The sequence below is a fragment of the Martes martes genome (genome assembly GCF_963455335.1).
Source record: "Martes martes genome assembly, chromosome: 3".
In the NCBI taxonomy this organism is placed as follows: Eukaryota; Metazoa; Chordata; class Mammalia; order Carnivora; family Mustelidae; genus Martes; species Martes martes.
In genome coordinates, this window is record NC_137890.1 from 123,752,853 (window position 1) to 123,776,964 (window position 24,112).

The 24,112-nt window shown below is 41.4% G+C and overlaps 1 protein-coding gene across 1 annotated transcript in view; it reads left to right on the plus strand.

The window, feature by feature from the left end:
* Positions 1–24,112, plus strand: part of PDE11A (phosphodiesterase 11A) — a gene marked incomplete at both ends in the record, with an annotated part of 373,297 nt that overhangs the window by 286,857 nt on the left and 62,328 nt on the right. Inside the window, 2 exons of the mRNA XM_080799405.1 lie at positions 12,623–12,732; positions 22,145–22,235. Of these exons, the coding sequence (XP_080655531.1) occupies positions 12,623–12,732; positions 22,145–22,235 (201 nt within the window). The remainder of the gene's footprint in view (positions 1–12,622; positions 12,733–22,144; positions 22,236–24,112) is intronic.

The following is a 24,112-nucleotide window of genomic DNA, read 5'->3' on the forward strand; positions in this document are numbered from 1 at the left end:
AGTTCTAATTTCTGGAATAAGACCTCAGCTTATGGCAAAATGATAACCTTACTTCCGTGAATGGGCATTAACATTTCAGACACTCCTGAAGATTAGTAGGGGCTTTCACTGTTCTGTTATCATTAGTGATTATATTTCCATTCTAGTTATCTCATATTCTATTGCCATGTATTGAGTTAGGAACAAAATTTCTCTTAATATTTAAAAAAAAAAAAAAAAAGGGAAAAAGACCATACACCAACCAACCACTGAATTCATTCTGCCTGAGTCCCAAAGCCAAGAAAGTGCACATATGCTGAATTTTCCTCTAGATGGCGCTCCAAGGCAAAGTTTCCCAGCCAGTTGCCAGGCAAGGAGGAAAAAAATCTTCCCAACCTTCCTTGAAAGTACTTCTTTTTTTCTAGGAGAGGAGATCATGCGGCACACACTCCCCCATTCTTTTCTTAAAAGAGGCACCAACAAAGCCAGTGTGTCCCAAAAAAAAACCCCTCCTATCAGGTCAGACTGTATTATGACTGCCTTGCCCACAGAGCTGTTACAGGGAATAATACAACTTTCTCCATGTGACCTTGTATCTGTGCATGTGTGTATTTATCTAAACCCATCTGTCTCTGAGAGTGGGAAGATGCATAGTTGTGTGTCATTGCTGAGCAAATTATGACACCATGTACAACCGGACAAGCAAATAGTAAATCTACACACCAGCTTCCAAACCTTTAACCCTAAAATCATTTTGAACATGGAAGATAAACTTATTGACTCAGAATTATGTTTTACAAAAGTATTTAACCTTATGTCTAGGTAAAAAATCGGTTTGTTCCTTTACAAGGGAAGAAGAATGAACTACTTTGAAGAATAAGCAATTTGATATAAAACGGTGGAAATTTAGTTCACTGGGAACCCTGCTAATGACTAATTTATTCCACGCTTCTGGCCTGAAATTCCCAATTTTGAAATGAAAGCTCCAACATTATCCTTTGCTTCTAGAGATATTTAGGTAGCTAGAATTCACCAAATATTTTGAATTCCTTGGCTAAATGCAGCACGTACTGCCAGTTACTATTTGGGGCTAAAACAAAGAATAAAAACCTGCAGATCAAGAAAAATCACACAAATTCTCTTTATCTATGGAAGCTTGTAGAATAAATATTCCATTAAGCACATACATAATGAACAATGAGAAACACATCTCTTCTATTCACAATGCAGACCAGATAGAGAAAACAACTGTGCTTTTGTTTGCATTCTGTGAAATAAAAGGTATGCAGCGGTGCCAAGGTTGCGAAGACATTTTTCGGTTTTATAAATGATGTATGAGTTCCGACAGATTCTCCAAGGGGGGGGAGAAAGGTTTCCTTAAGAGTCAGTGTTCTTTACTATCCCATAAATGTACTCATTAGCACTTTGGGCCATGCCCCGCATCCTGTCGGGCTCAAAAGAGATTAATTTGAATGAGTGCATTTAGTTGAGGGTAATATTATTCATGTTGCCTTGTGTCCAGTTTTTTAAAAAAACTATAAAACCATGAACAACAATCACTGCTAGAAATCTTGTTTCTTCTTCATATCGCACTGAGATTCAGCTCGGGTTCATTTGGAATATTATGATCCTGCAGAATTCACGGGATATGAAAAGGGAAGAACACATGATCGCATTAAAATTTATGGCCGTGCTGGTGGCATGGCGCTGGTGGGGGATTGCAGTTAAACACTAATAATAACCAAGTATCACAGCAAACACATTGACACCCCCTGACATTTACTGGGGGCTTCTTAAATCTTAAATGTGGAGGTAGCATGTTTAAGTCCATATTTGTGTTGTCAACAAGGTTATTTTCAGAGATAAGCCAAGTCATTTTATTGATAATTCAAACTAGAGAGCAGAAGGGACGTTTAGGGAGAAAAATCCATCCTCTTCTCCAGCTTGAGGATAAGGCGCTGTCTGCTGTCTGCAGTTTTCAGAGAAGTCCTTGATTTGGGAGATAGAAAATTTATTCTGGAAGGAGATCTGAGAGACACAATTGGAACTCTCCCCCACTCCCTCCCCTCCCAACCCCCTCCCCGGCCTCCCAAGAAGGACAGAGCCAATTAAATGTTTTTAGAACCTATTAAATTTTTAAATAAAATATTTCCACTAAGTAACCAGAATCCTAATCTTAACAGAAATCTAAATTTTTTTTTTTAGATTGTCATATTGAGAGGTCCAGGAGATCTACATGTTCTGTTCTGTAACTGCCTATTAAAGTAACAAACAATGATCATGTTTATAATCATCAAACACCATTTTCACATTGTATTTCCTTTTCATATAAGTAGCAACTAATATATTTACTTGAAAATAAATGCAGCGTCATCGTAAGAATGCGGTAAAATCTGCATGTTAGAAAAACCAGTTCTTTAATCTTCATGTAGGTATGTCTTGACTTCTAGTGTAACTTGAAAGATGGCAAATTTTCAGTTTAGGAAAGGAGTGATTTTCAGTGTATTTGCAGAGTATCAGCCCTGAGCACTAATCAGTTTAAATACTGTGCTTAAATTACATTTCAGAGTGCTGCCTTTTCATCATTTAAGGTTTCTATTTTTCTTCTCTCTGGCCACCTCTGAGAGCCCCAATTAGGCACTCCATGCTTCTAGTTGACATTCCCTTTATCCACATTTATTTTATAAAAGAAAAAAGGCAAAGCCGCACATAATTAAGAACCCGGTGCGCTAATAACCAAACATACAATTGGGCGGAAGAAGAATCCAATCCATTTCCTCACACAGGAGAGTAACCTCCATAACTCACTTTAAGCGCTGCCATTCATGAGTTATGGGTCATTCCCTTCCTAGTGAAAATAAATTCTCCCGCACCATCAGCCAGAGCTGGGTATTTTTCTTAGGACATGCAAATTGTAAAAGTGTATGAACATAATCATGTCTGGCATTTCAGAGAGCGTATAAGCTCCCGTTCATGGACACAAGCTTGGGAGGAAATGAATGTGGTTTCAGGGCTCTGGCTGCCTCGTTACAATATAGGATTTTTGATTAAAGGGAATTTATTCTTGAGATTTTTACGGTGTTGGTAAACTGCTTAATCTGTCGCTTTGTGTTTTATGACACCAGCCGAGTCCTCCAGGTCAGGGAGACCCGGCAGCAAAGCCGCGGTCATTCATCACAGCCTCCATTCTCCCCGGTTTATAACTTAGTGATGGCACTTCTGTGGGGCTAGAAACTGGCACTTCAAGGTGTCAGACTGGGAGCTTTAAAAAGTTTTAATTCTTCATGAGTCCGGTGTTTAATTTTGGTTCAATGAACCAAAAAAATTTGGTTCAAATTTTTATTTGGGTGAGCTTTGAAGAGCCCTCATAATCTTGAAATTCATCAACCTGGCTTCTCATACTTGTAGAGGTCTGTCTCTGCATAATTAATGCTCACCAAGTGATCTGCCTCATTTTCTGTGCTCACAAACCACATGCTGTATTATATTCAGTGCGCAAGTAATTTATCTTAATGTATAAACCACCTTTCTAAACACGAACAAAAAATCTTTGCCCTCAAAGAATCACAAAGCACGTATATTTTTAGTGTTGAAAGCTCAGTTCTTAAGAATCCAACATGCTTTTTCTTGTTTCTTTTTGAAATACACTGGGTGCTGCATGCACACAGATATGTAGTCCTTGTATTATCTAAATTGAAGTGGAAACTTTGTTTTTTTCCAAGTCTTATTAAGAGAGCTACCCTGAAATTTCCCTTATACCATTTGTGTATCTTTTTACATATTTTATCAAAATGTGAGAGGGGAGCTATTCGGCCAGTTTTTATTTGACTGCATCTGGACATCTTGAGAATGAAATAAAGAGTGTTGGCAGATGCTAGAGGTTTGCTTTGAAAGACCCTAGCACACAAACAAACAAAACAACCCATGCATGTGAACACACAGAACACACAGATGAAACGGGACCAGAAAACCACGGAGCCTGTTGAAGTTGGATAATAAAGACGTGGGGGTTCATTATGGTATTCTATTTTTTGTACGATTTTAACTTTCCAAAGTGAATAATTTTTTAAATTATGGTAATAGGTAGGTTAAAAATTAAGTCTTGGAAGCCATTATAAAATAACTCCATAAAATGTATTAAAATCAACTCAATTTTTTTCGTACATCAAACATTCATTCAACATATGCAATTACACCAGACAGACCACTGAGTTTTGCTCCCTCGCCTGTCTCAGACTTACATGGGCAAACAGTTGAACATTACTTGAGGGTGAGAGCCATGGTGTATCCAAAATATGATGTAGGTTTTCCCTTTTGATGACAAGTGCCGTTAGAGGCTTCTGGTTAGAACAGAAAGTATTTTGATGTAGACTGTAAGATTTTCCCAACTCTTAGCTTGGTAAGGGAAGGGTCACTATAGATTTAAATCAGTATTTGGCTGCATTTATCTTGAGGAGAAAGAGAGGCAAGTTTGATTAAAACTGCCCCTGGTCCCATGGATAATTAGACAAACTACAACTGGTTTGTGTTACATTACATGCTTTGGTGAAGGGGACATGTAAACATAGTGTTGGATGGTGGTCCCCTAACGGCTGAAAAGGTTCTCGTCTCTGGGCCTCAAAAATAGGGCTAAAGTGCTTCTTTTTCAGCTTAGCACAGCCAAACCCTGGCAGATGAAGATTACCGTAAATGCCAAAGGGGTGCGACCATTAAATCCAGATGTTCTGGTTTGTGCAGTAGGGTTTTTTTCCCCCAGCAGGGGATTGTGGCTGTGAATTCCTGTTCTCCTCCCCATTGTGTTTTCATCCCCCATCAGCCCTGGTTGGCAGAGGTAGGATCCTGTTTTAAAAAGAAGATAGGCTATGGCATCAAGTAGTGTAAATTTATTCATAAGCACTCTTGGTAAGTGGTTGAAATCTGCCTCCATCTGAAAGCTTGAGAAAGTCCTCTGCCTAAACTCATTGCTTGGGAGCAGCTGAATACATTGATGCCTGTCAGCCTGCTGCTTGGATTTGTATGTTGAGAGATACCCATTCCATCCTGCCAACAAAACAGAGTCCCAAAGAGAAACACGCTGGGCTTGCTGTACGTGCCTGTGGAGGCCAAACACATGCTTTAAGAGCCCTCCCCGCTCAGACCCACCCACAGTAGTCTATGTGCTCAGTGGGAGGGTGACTGGAGGCACCCTTCTCATAGAACCTTTGGTTCTTGCTCGCAGATCTAAGTTTCACAGATAGACACGAGCATCTGGTATGTGGCATTTGCAATGAAACCCTCAAAGAGTGCTCTTTGTCTAAAGTTAATTTGATTTTAATAACATATCAAACAAAGGCCCCAGAAAGTGACCCTGTAACACTCTGCACACTAGACATTAAGAAAACCAGAAATCAAATGCTTCTAAGTGCTGCATTTGCACCCCAAGCTCACATCGCTTTGAAGTTGGAGTCATCTTTAGGTCCGCTGAGACATGACAGAGACTAGGGACTCTTCTAGAGGGCACTTCCTTGAGAAACCATGGTCTTCTAAACCCCTTGGAATGGTCTGAGCTCTTCTTACCCAGAAAAGAGGGAAAGATGAAAGGGAGAAGAAAATCTACAAAAACTAATCGCGTTCCCCCTCAACTTGAGTCAATCCACTGGGGGCTCTCTTTAGTGCCCAGCTGTCAGCATCGTGAAGGAACATTTGGAGCCAAGAACTTTCAGTTTGGAATTTCTACGACCATTAGGAATTCCTGGTACATCACTGGATTCCCTCCCTCCTAGTCTGCCACCTGTTAGATCTTGAAATCAACAGGAAGAACTCAGGAAATCCCTCATCATTCAGTATGTCCAACACAGACGTGCAAAACCTAATGTGAAGGCAGAAATGTCTGGCATCACTCTCTCAGCTTGCCAGGCCGGAGCTGAACACATGACAAAGGGGCTTGTGGTCCATAATCTACCTTTTCCAGAAACAGAGCAAGGGTGGCTGACCTCTTCCAACAGTACTCTCTCCAAAAAAGCTCAGCCAGTGCTGTGATGGTTTCTCTCTAGAAAAGGGACCTTCACAGCGCTGCTTGGGCTGGACAGGGTCATGCCTGTCTTCCTCCAAGCTCTCTTTCTCGTGCCTGGAGCAGTACACTGCTTCATAAGTATTTGCTCAATGAATCGATGAATGAACAGACACTTTTCAGGGTGTTAGTGCTTCCCTAATGCCTACCATGGAGAAAATGCTTAATGAAGATTTGCTCAATGAATAGATGAGTGAATGATACTTGTGAGGTTGTCACTATTTTATTCCAGGGTAGGACAGTTTGATGAAACATGGGCTTATTCCTAAAACAAAAAAGAGTTTACCTACACACACACATACACACACATATATATATTATATATATTTTTATATGTTATATATAACATATATTATATATTATATAATTATATGTATTTAATTATATATATTATTCTAATGCATAAATTTTTTTTTTAAGATTTTATTTATTTATTTGACAGACAGAGATCACAAGTAGGCAGAGAGGCAGGCAGAGAGAGAGGAAGGAAAGCAGGCTCCCTGCTAAGCAGAAAGCCCGATGTGGGGCTCGATCCCAGGATCCTGGGATCATGACCTGAGCTGAAGGCAGCGGCTTAACCCACTGAGCCACCCAGGTGCCCCGCATAAATGTTTTTTAATGGAAATTTTGGACTCACAGGAAAATTTTTAAGTCAACTGTGATCGTATTACTGGTAACATTTTGATGTCCTGACAGTCCTTTTTTTATGCATGTATTGAGTAAAGTTGGGATGTTACATATAAACCATTGTATCTTCCTTTTCTCTCCAAAACTCATTTGTACGCCACTATTTATGATCAGTTTCCTCTTGATGCATCAGAGCTCATGCTTAGGGGTAAGATGTCCAGTGGCTCTGCAGTATCTGCCTATCACCAGTCAAGATTAACAGCGTCTGTGGAATAAAACACGCCTCAGTTGATCCTTTAAAGCCATGTCATATAACACTGTATCATCACAAGAGTGTTTAAAAGCCCCCTAACCACACCCATGCCCTCACGTTAGAGGGCTGAATAGCGGAGTGGATGAGAACACCCTTGGGAGACAGGTTGGCTGAGCTCCAATCCACCTCTGTTACACTCTGACAGTGCGTTTCAGAGCCTCAGTATCCTCGTGGTTAAAATGAAAGATAAGAACAGCATCTCCCTTCAAGCGTTCTTATAAGGATTCAGTGAGTTACTGGATTCGAAGTATGTAGAACAGTGCCTGGTGTTCACTCAGCACTAAAGAATTGTTAACTACTCTCAGCGTTGTCCCAAGCCTTTTCTCAGATAAGAAATCATTATCCCCAACACCAGTGGCTTGATATACAATAAGCACTTAATAACATTTGTTAAGTGAGTGAAGCCTCCATAGCACCATCTACATTGTGTTGATATCATGGCTCTTGTTTTTTAGACCTTTTTGGATTCTACAGAGCAGCAAAGCTGCAGTCATCTTTCTCTGCCCATGATTTCCTCCATTCACTAGTGTTGCATGGGGTCAGCTTGGAAATGATAGTATATCCTAGCTGGTTGACCAGATGATAGGAAATTACTGGGTAGAATAGGATACCCTGTGAATCAGTCTAATTGTCTGGGTTCTTTGGATGCCGGTGATTATATGCTCTGGTGGCTGGGAGTAATATTATCCCAATGTATGTTTTAGCCCACGGAAGGACGATCGCCGGAAGCCTGCTCAGAGGGTAGTCACAGGCTTTTCTGAAAAGGGTGATGTGAGAAGTGGGTCTATATGACTTGACTGTTTCTTCGCTTAGATATAGTGTATTCGCTGCTTTACATTTTTTATATGGACTGTGAGGGAATACAGGTGAGAAAATCGATTAATGTAAAAGTCAGCATAATCCATAATTATTGGATCAGGAACAGAAAAGATATAATTGTATTTGAAAATAAAAGAATAAAATAGAGTTGGGTATGGGACAAATACATTAAAATATACTTTCCACTGCCACTGTGTTTTCTTTTGAAAGTACATTGTCCTCAGCAGGCAGTTGACTCTTTCTTTTCAACTTGGGTCAGTGTAGGTCTGAATGGAGAGGGCGTGAAGGAAGATGGATGTGGGGGGGAGGGGCAAATGGACACTTACTGGCAGGTGGACACTTTTCAAGCCTGATGATTCTCAGAAACCATTTACCAGGCAGCTTTAAATCACAGTCAAGAGATAGGTGCTGCTTCAGTAATTCAGGTATCACGGTTGAGAGAGGTAAATATGTTCCATGCGACTGCGAGTGTGCTGGACTTCAGGGACTCTTTATTCTGAGGATCTAGAGGTGGGGTCCATGGTCTCTGAACACCATAAACTTATAGAATAATTTCTGGGAAGAGAAGCCATGATTTTTATCAAAGTCTCAAAAGTATCCATGATCCAAATAGTTTAAGACCTACATGTGGTTTCCCAAGAAGGGGCAAGGGAGGCCAGGGGCGGGGGGTGGTGGGGAGGAGGTTGGCGGCATAGAGCATTATAGTAAAATACATTCCACCGTATTATATAATGGATGAAAACTGATGGCTTAAAAATGACTCAGGATTCTGATATTGAGTCTATTAGAGGCATTCAGTTTCATCTTCTAATTAAATTTCTAGTCTAATTACCTTACTTTAACATTATCCCTATTCTTACTATTCTAATTCATCAGCTCATTCTAATCAATAATATTTTCACAGGCAGAACCTCTGTAAATTTTAGTGCAGTTCTATTGTTTTTTACAGCACTGATTTCCACAGTATTCTGGATAATTATGTCATATATTATAGGCTTTGAGGACTTACTTATAATGAGCAGATCCAAACCGAACAAAGCTGACTTACAGTTTCCAAGATGACAGAGATGATATATAAAGACATTTCTATTCCTTCTTCCAAAAATCACCCCCCAAAAACAAGGAGAACAAGAAATGGATACACATTCCATATGTTATGGAACCATAAGATATGAAGGCAGAAAATGGAGAGAGGATGGCTCATAGCTTAGCAAAGAAAGGGAAGATCTACCCAGGTGCCTTCAAGGTGAGGCACTAGAGGAAGTAGTCCACGTGAGAAACATCTCTCCAGAACCTATCAAGGCTCAGGAACTGGAGGCATCAGATAATTTTTTTTTTTTAATTGAGTGGAGTGGAGTGAAGGGGTGCCAAAAACTCTGAGCCCCCAAGTCTCCACCCCTTCTCCATGTAGTCAGAGGGCTACTCTTCCCCTCGCTTATGCAGGAAACCAGGATATTTGCTGGAGAAACTAGGCTCCAGACTTGGGGACACCACCAAAAGAAAAGTTGAGGTGAGGTACACCCTGAAAATGAGAGAATTAAGCAAAAGTCTACATTCTCAAAGATGAGAAGATACAGTTCTCTTTTCTCAAAAAGCCAACACGCATGTTTACACCATTTCCAAGCAAGAGATTGGCAAGTCCAGAGAAAATGAGTTTAGATACTGACATTTGGGGATTTCCAACAGAAGAACAGCTGGCCATCTGCTCACCTGGTGGTAAGGCCCAGAAATCTACAGACACCACCCCCATGTGCTGGTGTGAGGTGAACATTTTAATGCTTTACTCTTATCTGAGTAGACACTCGAGGATATCAGGCATTTGGGGGAAACCAGCAAACGCAGAGAAAAGGAGTTCAGAGGAAACAGGCAATCAAGGAGCAGAAGAGAATTTCAGAAGAATTATAATGATTATCTTCCAAAAGATGAGGTGATAATGCATCCGTGAGAGAAGAATAGCATGCTATGAGAAAAGGAGCAACAAATAAAATGCTTATAAATGATGACTGCTGGAAAGTAAGAGGGAAAAGTCAATATAAGCAACGGGAAAGAAGAGACAAGAGTATAAAGAAATCAATACAGGAAGCCTAACATTCAACCAACTGGAGTTGTATTCAAATAGGACCCAAAAAATAGGGGAAAGGAAATTTTTTTTAAAAATAAGATTATAGGGGCGCCTGGGTGGCTCAGTGGGTTAAAGCCTCTGCCTTCAGCTCAGGTCATGATCTCAGGGTCCTGGGATCGAGTCCCGCATCGGGCTCTCTGCTCAGTGGGGAGCCTGCTTCCCTTCCTCTCTCTCTGCCTGCCTCTCTGCCTACTTGTGATCTCTGTCAAATAAATAAAATCTTTAAAAAAAAAATAAGATTATAAAAATATTGTACTGAAGAAAATGAGTCCCCAGGTTGAAAAGCCTCACCAAGCAAAACGATGGAGAAAGAAGTTCTAAACCAAAACATATCTTTGTGAAATTGCCAAAACCCAGGGATAGAGAGAGGATTCTAAGTGAAAATCAAATAACGTCTGATTTGTTAGGAGTAAGAATTGGATATTCTTCTCAAAAACAGCTTCAGAAGTAGAAAACAATAGAGCCGTCCTTCAAAATTCTGAGTGGAAATGTTGCAAGCTAGAATTGTAGGGAAAGCTAACAACTGAATAGAGAAATAAAGTCATTTTCAATCATGCAAAGCTTCCAAAGTTAACGCACTCCCCAATGTTGAAAAGTTAACACCCTTTCTCATGAAGCCACTGGCAGATTTGCTCCTGCGAAATGAGGGAGGAACTGAGGAAGGAGAGAGGTTGGGATGCAGGACCCCGGAGGTCAACCCCAGGAGAGGAAAACTGGCAGCCCACAGAGAATCCAGACCAAAGAGCAGGACCAAGCTACCGCAGGGAGTCCCCAGGACTGGAAGGCATTGAAGAAACACCATGACCCTTTGGAGAGCTGTGTAGAATGTGAGAAGACTAAGATGTTCAAGGAAATCTTAACTTCAGGAAATAAAAACATTTACATCAGAAAGGAAACAATCCTTCGATACTAGTTGGCTCAGTCATGAATATTTATGGAATGTGGCTCTGGATTGCATTGTGAGTGTGAGAGGTGAGGGCAAAGAGGAAGGGAAGAGAATTCTCACCCACCACAAGACCAAGACATCAGTGTTTAAGGGGAAACTGGCGGCTGGATGCTGGGAGTTTGCCCACCTCTGCCACATACTAGCTGTGAGTCCCTGGCAACATTACTTAGCTTCTCTGTGCCTCAATTTCCTCTTCTATAGCTGGGGATAACAGTGGTTCCTACCTCACAGGGCTGTGGTGAGAATTAAGTCAGTGAAACAGCTGCAGAGCTCTTAGGACAATGTCGGCAGAGAGGAAGGACTATATACATACTTGATGAATAACCAAGTGCCAATAATATGGACATACTATCTAGAAACATGGTAGGAAATAACTACCAAATTAGAGAAAGGAAAGATTAGGTGCCTTTGGGAATCCGGAAGGGGGAAGGGTGAGAGACTACTGGTTTTGATTCGAAGCCTCTTACCATGATTTGATTTTTGTTTTTTAACTATTCAGGTAATACTTCAAGTAAAATAAAATTAACTTAAAATGAACAGCCAACTCCAAATTTTAAAACAAAGGGGTGCACACAGCTTTGATATGGGCTATTTAACACCCCCCAGCAATTTATAAACATTCCCATTTGCTATGCTAGGGAAATTATGTGTATTTCTAAATGTAGCAGGGGACCCAACTTAATTTTTTAAAAATAAAATTGTCAACACAGAAACTTATTGTTCTGTAATAAAAACATAATTAATTAAAAAACAAAGTTTTCATTGCTCTAAAGAAGTGTCTTACAGATACTATCTAGTGGTCCAAGGTTTGGGGAAAAAACGTACATGAAAAAGGAAGCAATGTGAACCCTACTTTCCCCTCCTCCTGCCCTCTGATAAAGATTTATGAAATGGAGACTTAACTAAGTAAAAAGGGGAAGACATAAAGGCTTTGGGTCAAGAAAATGCATGGACTTGTGTTTCCAGAGGCTCACTTCCTCTTCTAAACTAACCGAAGGACAGCAGGAATCAACAAGCGTTGGTTCCCTAATTACATCACACTGCTCCTCAAAGATGTCACACCCAGCCTACGCATTCTGAGAGCATGCTACCAGAGGCTAAGAAAAAAAGGATTCCATACAATTACACTCCACCCGATCCTCAATCTGTGTTGCCTAATCCTCTGCCAAATCCTGGTTTTCAAGACGTACCCTGCCTGCCTCATTTAAATTTAATCTGTCCTCCAACCCATTATGAGTTAAGGTAGTCACAAGGTAAGTTGTAGAATATTATGTAGCAATTCGAGTAGCTCTAAGTTCCTTCTTTTAATATGTACATAAAAGCTGTTTTCTGTTGCCTGCCTTCGTTGGAGTGGCCACTGGTGGGTGTAGCTTTCACTTCTCCATTCACAGCCCTCTTTTCTCCTTGTGCTAGATGCTCATCATTGCCACGTAGAATCACAAAACACATTTTGCTCTGGGCCGCTGCCAAAATGTCACTGTATCTGGATAGCACAGGCTCTTCTCTAAAAAAGGAACAAATAGTCTGAACTGTGTCCTGGTGTGCCGGGGTGGGCCACTACGACAGCTAGCTAATTCATCACTAGCTAGTGGGGACCTTAGTCTGTGCAACTGACCACCCAACTGACTGTCATCGAAGGGGGTGGCAGTTAATCATTTCCTTAAATGATGTGAGTATGAAAACTGAGCTGATTGTTGCTCAGCGGACGAACCTTATCCATCCTCCCTGCCCCAAGGAGTGACTGGTGCCATTTTCCCTTCTTCCCAGACCGCAGGGTTTCAAGAGATTCTGACCGAGGTGGAAATTTTAGCGGTGATTGTGGGATGCCTGTGTCATGACCTCGACCACAGGGGAACCAACAATGCCTTCCAAGCTAAGTAAGTGTTCCGATTGTTGTTATTTTAATGCATTTGCCTTTCTGTTCAGAGCCAAAGGTGACGAGTGCTAAAGAGTCAAGCATTAATTTCTGGCATCGGAGGCCAAGGCCACGCAGGCTTGGGTGTGCATGTCATGGAGCTCATCTATCTTTATAATTCCCTATTCTTCTTTTAATTGCAAATTTGCCCTTCATGTCATGCTTGTTGATTTGGTCTGTCTCTGTTGACCTCAGTCAGATAACAAAGCTCAGATTTTAAAGGGCCTTTTTTTTTTTCCCTCCCAGAGTATTTGCCTTCATGGCATTATAAGCATCTTGGACTTGCCACTCTCAAAATCAGGTTTTGAGACTATTAAAATAAAAGTGATCTTTGGAAATTTTATGAAGCAAAATATCCTTCTTCACCCAGTAGAATCTCTTGCAGGTTCTTTAATGGTGGATGTTGTATAAACTGCAGTAAAGTAAAGTGACGTGAGAAACAGGGTCTCTGCTGCTCTCATCTCTCCCCCCACCCAAAGATGAGAAACAAACAAAGGATTTCATCAGGACTGCGGATGTGCGAGCACATAAGGAGCACGGACAGAATGATCTGCCCCTAAGCAGTTTGGACTGGTCAAGATAACTGTTGCTTGGTAGCTCACGCTGTGGCCAAGGCCGTAGAATGTATGGGTGTTGGAAATAAAACCAAAACCCCACTCTCCCAACTTACATTGAGGGTCTAGTTTCGATGTTCTCTTTATTCTCTGTTTGCAAACAAAATGATATGAATTCCAACTCTGGAGCAAAAAGTTTGGGGCTGGAGAAGTTAAGGACAAAGAAGTAAGGTAACTGCGAGATGACTGATTTCAAAGCCCCGGAACAGGTCTACCGCCACAGTATGAACGTGAATAGGCCATTGGAGGTCAACAGCACACCAGTCTCTTTGTTTGAGGCCTGGCAGTCCTGGCATCTTGCATTTACTCCTGATCGAGCAAATGAATTTTTATCTTACACACTTCTCTATGCATCCTGGATGTTATCATAGTCCATCGCTTTGACCCTCTCTTCTCAGTAGCCCACGATTTCTTGACCCTCTTAACCTTCTGTGACATCTACTTTGCAAAAACTCAGCCCCAGTTCAATCAAGCAATTCTACTTCTTGCTCCTCTACCTAGACTTTTAAATGCTTTAGGAGAAAATGTTGTAAGAGTCTGAGACATACCAACTATATATTGTCCCAACCCCGGTGGCGGCTCTGTGTTCCCCCTGATCTTTCTGCATCGCTAGCCAGCTCCATCCCCCATTGCCCTTAGCGGTTATATGTACCAAACTGTTCTCCCTTCCTAAACCACCTCCTGTCTACCACCACCCCCGCACCACTGAGCAGATCACCTTGCCTCCTCCTTCACTGAGGAAATTGAGGCCATCAATTGAGCACTCCCTCAATTTCCTCCCCTGCCATGTAGAAACTTATCTGTCTGGCCCCATCCTTTCATCCTTCTCTCCTATCTCAGCCAAAGGGCTGTGCTGCCTCCTCTCTGAGGCTAATCCCTCGACCTCAGCTTTGGGTGCCATCCTTGCCCTCTCCTGCGGGACCCCACTCCATCAATCTTCCTTTCTCTGCCTTGTGTCTGCTTCCCCTTCCTAGTAGTGCTCAGCATCCTGTTAATGTGAACGATTCTCCCCCATCTTGAAGAAGACACCTCAACCCCCACTTCTCCTTCCGGCGTCCATTCTCTTTCTCTTCCTTTCTTTCCAGTCAGGCTTTTTGGAGAGTTGCCTATTGTCTTCACTTCCTCAACCCCTGACTTCCACATGACTTCTAGTGCCAACTTACCAGGGGAGGCCAGCAATGGCCCCTTTTCCCAAAGCTGAGGGACAGTCTTTTTGTCCTTCTTTCTTGGCCCTTCTTGCCCTCAGGCACATTTCATTACTCCCTCCTTCTGAGAACTCTCCTCCTATTGGAGTCCCCCACTTCCCTCAGAATCAGTTTTTCCCTCTCCCTTTTCCTCTATCCCAGTGAATGGCAACACCAGAAACCCACAAGGCACCACAATCTTCTCCTTAGCACCCCTCAAGGTCCACATCTTTGCATCCTTACCGTAACTGTTGCTTCTTCGTGTCCATCCTGGATTGCTACAACAAGCAGCCCAACTTCCCTCCTCCAATCTTCCTCTTCCCTGGCACTCTAGAAAAATCTTTGTAATTCACAAAACTGACTAGATCACTCTCCTGCTTAAAAGACATTCACTGGCCTCCAGTGACTTTCAGGGTAATATTCAATTGCTTGGGTTAGCCCCTGAAGGTCCTTTTCAACTGGGCTCCTGCCCATTTTCCCGGCCCAACAGCCCCCTCCCCTTCACCCCTATCAGCTCATCAGTGTTCCAGACACAGGGGCTGCTGGAGTGCTCGAGGGGGTTCTGCTTAGTCACCTCTCTGCTCCCCAGTATGCTGCTTTCCTTGCCTGGAATGCCCTTCTCCTTTCCCCAAAACTCCTCTGAAAGCATCACCCCTCGGGGTTTTATCCCTGAGGTGCCATCCCCTTGTCAATTTTCTGTGCCCACATAATGCCCCCTGCTTTTTCAAAAGTGTGCATCTCACGGCATTTTAATTGCTGATTTACCGCTGTGTTTTCCTTCTTCTTGAGTACCTGTGATGAATAACAAGTACCAGGAGCCTAAGAAACACACAAGGAATGTTTGATGAGTGAATAAATGAATGACGAATGTATAAATGGATGAGATTTATTTTAACTAATTTAACTATTTTAAGATAGCTCAATAAAGTTTCCTGATTTCTTAAACAAGTATAATCTTTTATAGATTATTATAAAACATAGTTTTTATACACATAGGTTCGATGTTGCACTAAAGACAATAGTGTCCCTGGGGCCTGCTGAAGTGTAAACTGAGTATACTCTCATTACAGGGTCTGACAACTCCTTCTGTTTGAATTCCTGTGTCTGCATTTCATTATTTTTTAGGATGCCTCTCTCTCTTGGGTCAATGGCGTCATTGTCCGCGTATCTTCCTTTAGCACCCTCTCTCTAGCCGCCTACCGTTCTGCCACTTATGTATAAAGAAGAGATAAAGGTATTAGAATTATGCTCATTAAACAAGACTGAGCACCTTGTGGGTTCTTTTTAACAGTCAAGTGCACAATACCTGTGCTCAGATACCAATGTCCTTTCCAGAGAAAGCCTGAGTATCACACTGGCAGTGGCGGCCCTTCTTATTAGTTGACCTCTCAGCTCTTTGGACCGAGAATACACAGCAAATTAAAACCCAGCTAATCATATTTTATCTGCCAGAGATTACCATGATCTTGACTCATTTAGCTGTTGAGATCTAAGCTGCAGATCCACAGAGTCTTGGCAGCTATAGGCTGCTATTCTGGGAAATCTGTGATGACCACACCAATAGTTAAGAGAAACAAGAAAGGGAATCTGCAGAGAGAAGAGAAGAAAGTAGGTATTTGGAGAGAAACAGAAAAGAGAGATTGTATAACCCTAGAGAAAGACAGAGAAAAAGCAGACTTGATCCCTCCTTTCCACAGCTCTCCTCCCTTTCCAGGAGACCAAGCCACACTTGTGATAACTGGGCTCCATCAGAGTTCCTTTTCTCCTTTAATCAACCTTCTCTTTAGTGAAGCTGCTTCTAACTGGTTTCTGTTCTTTGCAACTAACAGTACCTGAGACCAAGAGAAGAACTACAATGTGTTGTTTCCTCCCTCCAGTGCTCACCAAAATACTTGGAGGGTAGATATTTTCGTCTGCATTTAGCAGGGAGGGCCGGAGCCTCAGGAAAGTAATTAACTTAACCAGTTTCACACACCCAGAATGTGGCAGAATGGTATTCAGACCTGGGCTACCTGATTCCAAAAGCCATTCTTAAAATTTTTTTCTTATTTACTTATTTGACAGACAGATCACAAGTAGGCAGAGAGGCAGGCAGAGAGAGAGGAGGAAGCAGGCTCCCCACTGAGCAGAGAGCCCGATGCGGGGCTCGATCCCAGGACGCTGGGATCATGACCCGAGCCGAAGGCAGAGGCTTAAACCACTGAGCCACCCAGGCGCCCCATCCAAAAGCCATTCTTTAACCACCACATCATACTTTCTTTCATGACTTTGTAATACTTATTTGGGGCCTTTGAGCTTCCAGTTTATTGGCTGCTTTGCCATATACGTGAGTTCCGGAAAACTAAAATATATTTTGACATCCAGCAAATCAAGACGCAGATCCATAAAAAGAAAGACCTGCATGAGACTTTAGTAGTCATATTTTTTTCAAAACACCTTAATTTTACAAAAATGGAAACTAAGGTTCCCAATCTCAAGTGACTGGTGTGAAATTAAATAACTTTCAACATATGAAATAGGTATTAAGTTGATGATATCAGAATTCAATTTTTTTTTGCATCCTCATACCACATGATCAAATCTACCCATTCCAAGATATTCTGACGTGTTTCCTTGAGACAATTAATCTTGTACACTATTTACCAACTCACAGGATGTCCATTAGCCCTGCTTCTACCAAAGCGAGTCACTCTTGAACCTAACCTCGTTAAAATTTCCTTCAACAGTGAATACTGAAAGAGACATTTTACATCATGGGGAAGGGATTACCTTTTCATTGATTAGAATAAGACTTATTCAGTAAGCATGCCCTTGTTTAGAAAAGCTCTAAGAAGAAATCTAATCCTTATTTCCTTTGTTATTCCACAATAATTGAGTGCTTTTTTGTGTGCAAGGCTCTGTGCTAGGCATTGTGGGAGACATAAAGAAGTATAACCAACAGTCCCTTCCCTTAAAGTAGTTACAGGATAATTCCAACATTTCAGGTGATTTGGAAATGAGATTTAAATGCACCAATTATTATGTGGCAAAGCATACAGTACCTTTTATTCATATATAAGGCTATAAACAGGAGACATTTAGCGAGGGACAAATTACTATATAAAATGCAAAATGCCTCTACAATAAAAAGTTGTGACTTTAGTTATAGCACAATATGATTTATTCTCTTAGCCTTTCTGATGAGTGAACTTTTGCGTTTTCCTATTTTATTGTTAATTTTTAAGTATTGGAGCACAGGCAGAGAATGATCAATAGGCAGAGAGGGCGGCCATCCCACCATGCTTGGCAAGTGCTCTGTGAACACCTCTCTCCTGTTTTCTCCAGGGACCGTCTTTCCCACTCATCCCCCTCTCCATTACAGCTGCCCCCGATGATTAAATATCAGTACCAAGCAGCTTTGTAGTATATTCTCCTAGGAGACTTCTTCTATTCATTTCTAGCATAATCTCTTATACTCATTTATTGGGAATGAAAACCCATCTTGTCGCTTTCGGCCAGGTCCCAGAAGTGAAATCCTGGGGCACATTAATCTGCCATGACAGCCTAATCCCATTCCTCACCACCTCCCAGCAATTCTCAATTTCCTAATTACCTTTCATAGTTTTCCTTTTAAAACTTTCCCATAAGCCACGGCCACACACTTCCATCACATCTCTCTTTCAAAGAATATGCACGTCTAGCAAACTTAACACATGTTTTTACACGTCTATTTTTTTTGCTCCCTGGGCAAAGTGCTGAATGCCTGTAGGGAAAGAAGTTTCACTTCAACTTTTCTTTTTAATAAGTCTCTCCTTGGTGTGTCACCTACCCAGAAATGAGAAACTTCAGTATGTCATCGGGATCACCTAATCAATAAAGAGCTTCATGAATAATCACATGTATAAATATTCCTGTGCTTCTGGGATTTGGATATACAATATGGATATCCACAATTTGGAGATATATAGAGCTCCATAATTTGGATATGTAAAATTTTCGTAATTACATTGTGTGTGCCCCAGAGCTCTTATACAATGGATATACTTACCACAGACAATTAAAATGAGGGCTGGAGTTAAGGCTCATTTTTTTCCATATGCAAATAATTTGGGTATCTTTTCATATTTTACATGAAAAACTGGAAGTATACCTTGACACTAAATGTATTACATGAAAGACATGGCCTCTTTTAAAAAATGGTTTTATGACAAAGTAAAGTTGGTTAATACTGCGTATGATGTTCCCCCCTCCCAAATCAGTGTATTTTCACATATTGACACCACTGGGAAATCCTACAATTAAAAAAAAGAGAGAGCTTAACTTTTTAACCCCCTGAGCCACCCAGGTGCCCCGAGAGCTTAACTTTTTAAAGCCAGCATTTTCCAAATGTATTTGACCATGGGACCTTTTTCATTTCTGCCCATATGCCATTTCATATTTCAAAGAACTAATATTCTGCAGACTACTTTTTGATAAGGTATATATATCCTAACAGGTGCATTTCATTTTTTGCCACTTACATCAAATTTAATGTCGATGGGCTTCACTCCTATGGCCTAGGAGGTTCATAGCCTAGCGGCAGGTAAGGCAACACCCTCAGTGAGACTTGGCCTGAGAGAAAAAGCACCATGAGGTTTTGCAGTCTTAGAAAAATTGACAAAGACCAAATCTGGTAGTGTAAACCAAGGATCCACATGGAAATGGAAGTATTCTTGCTTTTATAATTTTACTCTAGAAAGCAAAGTAGGTTTAGTCTCGTGCTCTACTTCATGAACGCTAAGACGGCACCTTGCTTGCAGAAAGATGAGCATTATTAGAGCAAGTCTAATCAAAGAAATTCTCCTGCACAACTACAGGGACTGTGAGCTTCCTGAGGGCAAGAGCCAAGTCTTATCTATCTTTGTACTCCGCATGCCTGCAGCCTGGCATTGTGAGAGTCATCAATACTTGATGGGTGAATGAATGATAGATGAATGAATGAACCACAATGTCTTCCTCCACTTTTTGTAGCCTTAGTCTGCTTCAGCTGCAAAATCTACATATTTTTGTGATGAACTCAGTATTGTGTGGGAGTCCAGAGAACGTAAGATGCAATTACAAGGGGAACAAAGAGGGAGGCTGCTGCTGGAGATGCTCAGACCAGGGACAGTCACATGGCTGCATTTCCACAAATGTCCAAAAGGACATCTGATTGAGCGTGGCACTCAGAAGCCCTGTGGATCTGGGGAAGAGGGAGAGGAGACACTGGAGTATTTGTCATAAGGTGTCCCTGGTTGAGGGAGGAAACATCCCAGTCATCCTGAAAAAAGAAAATATAAAGTAATCTGTGATCCTCTAGCTGGTTTAACTTTTGTGAGGTCCGCTAAACCAACATGATAAAGGAAGAGAGAATATGTTGCATTGTGACCTTAGCTTGTATCAATGACGGTTATCAGGATTCACATCACTAAGTGAGGGGCATCTGGGCATGGCTGGCTAATAGAAACAAATCACAGGAATCTGAGCCTGTGGTTAGCAGTTATACAAATAGAATTCTCCATTAAATTTTGAAATCTTCTTTCGTTGATGACAACGACCTTGGCAAAAATGGAGACGCAGTAGCAGAAATGAGAAAGTTATCTTTCTCATGATGTAATGAGAAGAAATTTACAAGCTTGGATTCCAGGTCAGAACTGGTACCTGCCAGCTGTGTGGCCTTGGAAAAGTTGTGTACCTTCTCTGAGCTTTGGTTTCCTCCTTTGTAAAATGAGAAAAATTACACTTATTTCATGGTGGTTGTCAGGAATAGATGAAATGATATAGTAAGTCGTTATTATGTTGCCTAATGTATGATAGGTAGGTACTCATGATAGCTATTATTATTAATAACATTATTACAAAATATGCTAACAGACTTTTTACTGTCAACTTTCCAGTTCAAACTAAATGTCTAGCCACACCACTGTAAGCTTATTAGCCAAGCGGCTAATTTTTTTTAAACACCTGTTCCATGCCAGGTAATTGGATGTGACATGCACATAGAACCTCCTAGAACTTCAAAAACCAAAACAAAGGCATACCGTGAACACTTTGAAAAATGTATTTTCATAAAAATGACCTGTGATAGAAAATACTAACTAAAATTAAATATTAATCACTGACTACTAAGATTAGCCCAACAAATTTTCACTTATTTAATGATAGAGATTAAGGTAAGATTTAAAGAAATAACACATACCCGATTAAAATCTAATTCCCTCCTTACCAACTGTATTCATAATAATCCCTGTGGAACCCTGCGTTTCCCCCAACATGTGGTCAGCTCTGAGTCTTTGCAAGGATCTTTGCAAGGACCTTTGCAAGGTCCCTGGGCTCCTGATCTGGCTGGGACCTTGGGCAGCTTCACAGTGGAGATGGAAGGCAGCTTATGACCAAAATCCTTCACATTGACCAAAAATGCAGTTCTTCCTCTTCTCATTAGCAGGGCACACTGTGAGCTATCAATCTCTGGCATTTCCAAGTAAAAGCCAAATTGCCCTTTTAACGTCCAAACTCTCTAGAATGAGCAGGAAAGAATACAAGGACCCGGATGTGTCATTAGAGTCCTGGGACTGCCCTTTAAACTATAGGATTCTCTAGATCTCTCTTAGCTCATAAAATGCTCTAATCCCTAATCCACAAGAGCTGGAAATGAACACACTTGGACATTTCCAATGAACACTTTGGTCAACTGATACTGTTGAGAATTAAGTTGTTCTACATAAGCAAGATTTATAGATAATTCAAAATAATTTTTTCAACTATCAATTAATATTTTCTTTTTTAAAATGGAAATATATATGGGTTTTAACTGATTACGGGATTTATTAGACTGCAGTCTACTACATGTCAGGCATTATGATAGGCACTTTCAAATATTTTATTTTCATAAATAACAGGAGGTAGAAAGCATTATCATAATTTTAGAGACAAAGAAGCTGAATCTTAAAGCACCCAAGTAATTGTCCAAAGCTATTACCAAGAGCCAGGGTCTGACTTCAAAACCAGGGAACTTTCCAGAGTTCTACCCTGAGATACAATGGGACTGTGGGCTGGGAAACAGTAGTAGAAACTTGTCAGCCATACATGTATTGGTTAAATGATCTCTGCCCAATATTCCCAAGGGTTTTTTCCATGGAGAGTTAAATGCATTTAGTATAAGACAGTTAGTTGTTCTGGACCTTCAGAGGCTACATAAGGTTTAGTTCATGAATTGTATCCCCTGAGCTAGAATCATCCACTGCACTTGGCTTGGACCTGGAATGCTTTCTATGTTGTTGTGTCATGGGCATTACCTTCCCTTATGACCACATGTCCTGTTCCTTACTAGTCTGTAAATGTCTCCCCATCATGGACTCGGTCTCATTTATTGCTGTATTATCCACAGGCTCTAGCCTAACACACAGAAGTTTTTCAAAATGTTTCCTTCATGGATAAGTGAACTACACAGTTTCCTGAGAATGTAGATGCTCATGTTCCTGGGCCAAAGCAGGAAAAGCAGTTTGATCCAAAGTGCTGGTGTGGGAGAATCGTTGGCAGAGGGAGGGCCCGGGTCACTCACCCCTCTGTCCTCTTTCAGGAGCGGCTCTGCCCTGGCCCAACTCTATGGAACTTCTGCTACCTTGGAGCACCACCATTTTAACCACGCTGTGATGATCCTTCAGAGTGAGGTACAGACCCAATATTCTGCTTCCCCTCTTGGCAGTAAACCAATAAAATGATGTTTGCTACCTCTTTCTTTCTTTGTAGCATCACAGGTAGATATGGAGAAGAGTTCTTATAGTTCTTATAGGCCAAATGATTGTTTTTCTTGGTGGCTTTTAAAAATTCTTTCAGATGCCTGACCAAGAACCTTATTCAAATTCTTCCTGAGTGGCTTCATTTGGGTCTCATTACCAGTAAGAAGACTTCTTGGACTCACTCAGCAGAGGGGACTGCTTATATAGCTCATCACCAGAGCACAGGCTTGCCTTCCTGCAGGAGGACGGAAGCCCACTAACAGAGTGACTTCATCCCAGTAGTGAGTGGCCCAACGTTGCCGTTTTGCAAAATCCAAAGCCATTCGAAAAGACGGTAGAAGTAGAAACAGGGTGAGAAAATTACACTTTATTAGCACAATTGAGAAGGCTATAAAAGATAAAAGAACCCAAAATTGCTGGTGGGAGCAATCTGAAAGTGAGAATTGCAGCTAAACTTGAGACCCTGGGCCAAGGCCATATGCCTTATTATGTTTCATATGGCAATGCAGGAGTTGGAAATAGTTGGATTTTTGTACTTTTAGCTCTCCACGGAGAAAAAAAAAACCGCTAACTGACTCTGGCTGAGGCATCTGAGTTTTAAATTGCCAGGAAAGGATCTGTTTAATTTTCTGCAGGCGTACAGACTTTTCTTTTTTTTTAGGCCAAGAAGGGATCATCTGTTCCCCATTATTTGTCAGTTCTCTAGCTGTGCCATTAATTATTATTATTATCATCATTAAGGCCCTGCTTCGCTGGAATAGCATCATTAAATATGGAGGGTTTTTTTCCTCCAGCCTATCTTGAGAAAGCATGTCTTTTGCAATATCACGAAAGCCTTCTTCGACCCCATAAAGGAGAGTCAGCACTCCGGAACCCAGTGCGGCTGGGGAAGGGCAAACCCGCTGGGGGAGATGTATTTTCAGTTGGGAATGAAACATCAAAGGTTAGGCTCTCAGCAACTCTGACAGAAACCAGCATCCCAGCATCTGCAGCTCTGGAATTTTCCTAAGTAAGCCGTGTTTTAGCTGAGCACTGTGGAAGACAGTGGGAAGGAGGGTAAGGAGGAGCTTGGGGGCAGGTTGTCTATTATGTACTTCTGACCCCAGAAACTCTCCCCTTCGTAGCAACAGGGACTATAAACAGGGTGTTGGGTTCTCTCGGAAGGTCATTTGTTTGTTTCCCGGGAAAAACAAACCCCACTAACTCAGAATTTGCCTTCAGACAAACAAAACACATTGGCTGGCCCTCACTCCAGGGTTCTCCATGAAGAACAGTAATAACGGAACCACGCCCCGGAGCAACTGGTGTGCGGGTCGTGGCCTGGCGCTTCCCCCACTTCCCCTCCTGTCCCGCTCCTCAGAAAGGCAAACATGCAGATATCATTATCACCCCGCTTTTCAAACGAGGCAGAGGCTGGCAGAAAGTTGCTCCAGACCTTTCTCCCTCCACATTTGGTTTACTTTTCATCAATACCACTCCCCCCTAAACAGGGAGTAGAAGCAGTATTTCAGGGAGACAAATCTCTTTCAGAAACTAAACCCTCGAGGCGCCGTAGAAGGTCAATTTACATACAAGAAATACTCTGATTACAAATTAGCTATTTTTTTTTATTAAAGCTTATCTGGCTAGCTTTTTCACTATTAGCTGTAAATTGTGTCAGTTACGACATGTGCTTTAAAATTGGTAAAGCACGCTCTCTCACAAAATGATCAAGATCCTTGAATTTAGACCGAGTCTCTCCTGAGCGCCACGTATTTTTTACTGTAACTTGCTCTTAAAGGTTATATCTCTCTCACCAGGAAATGCTA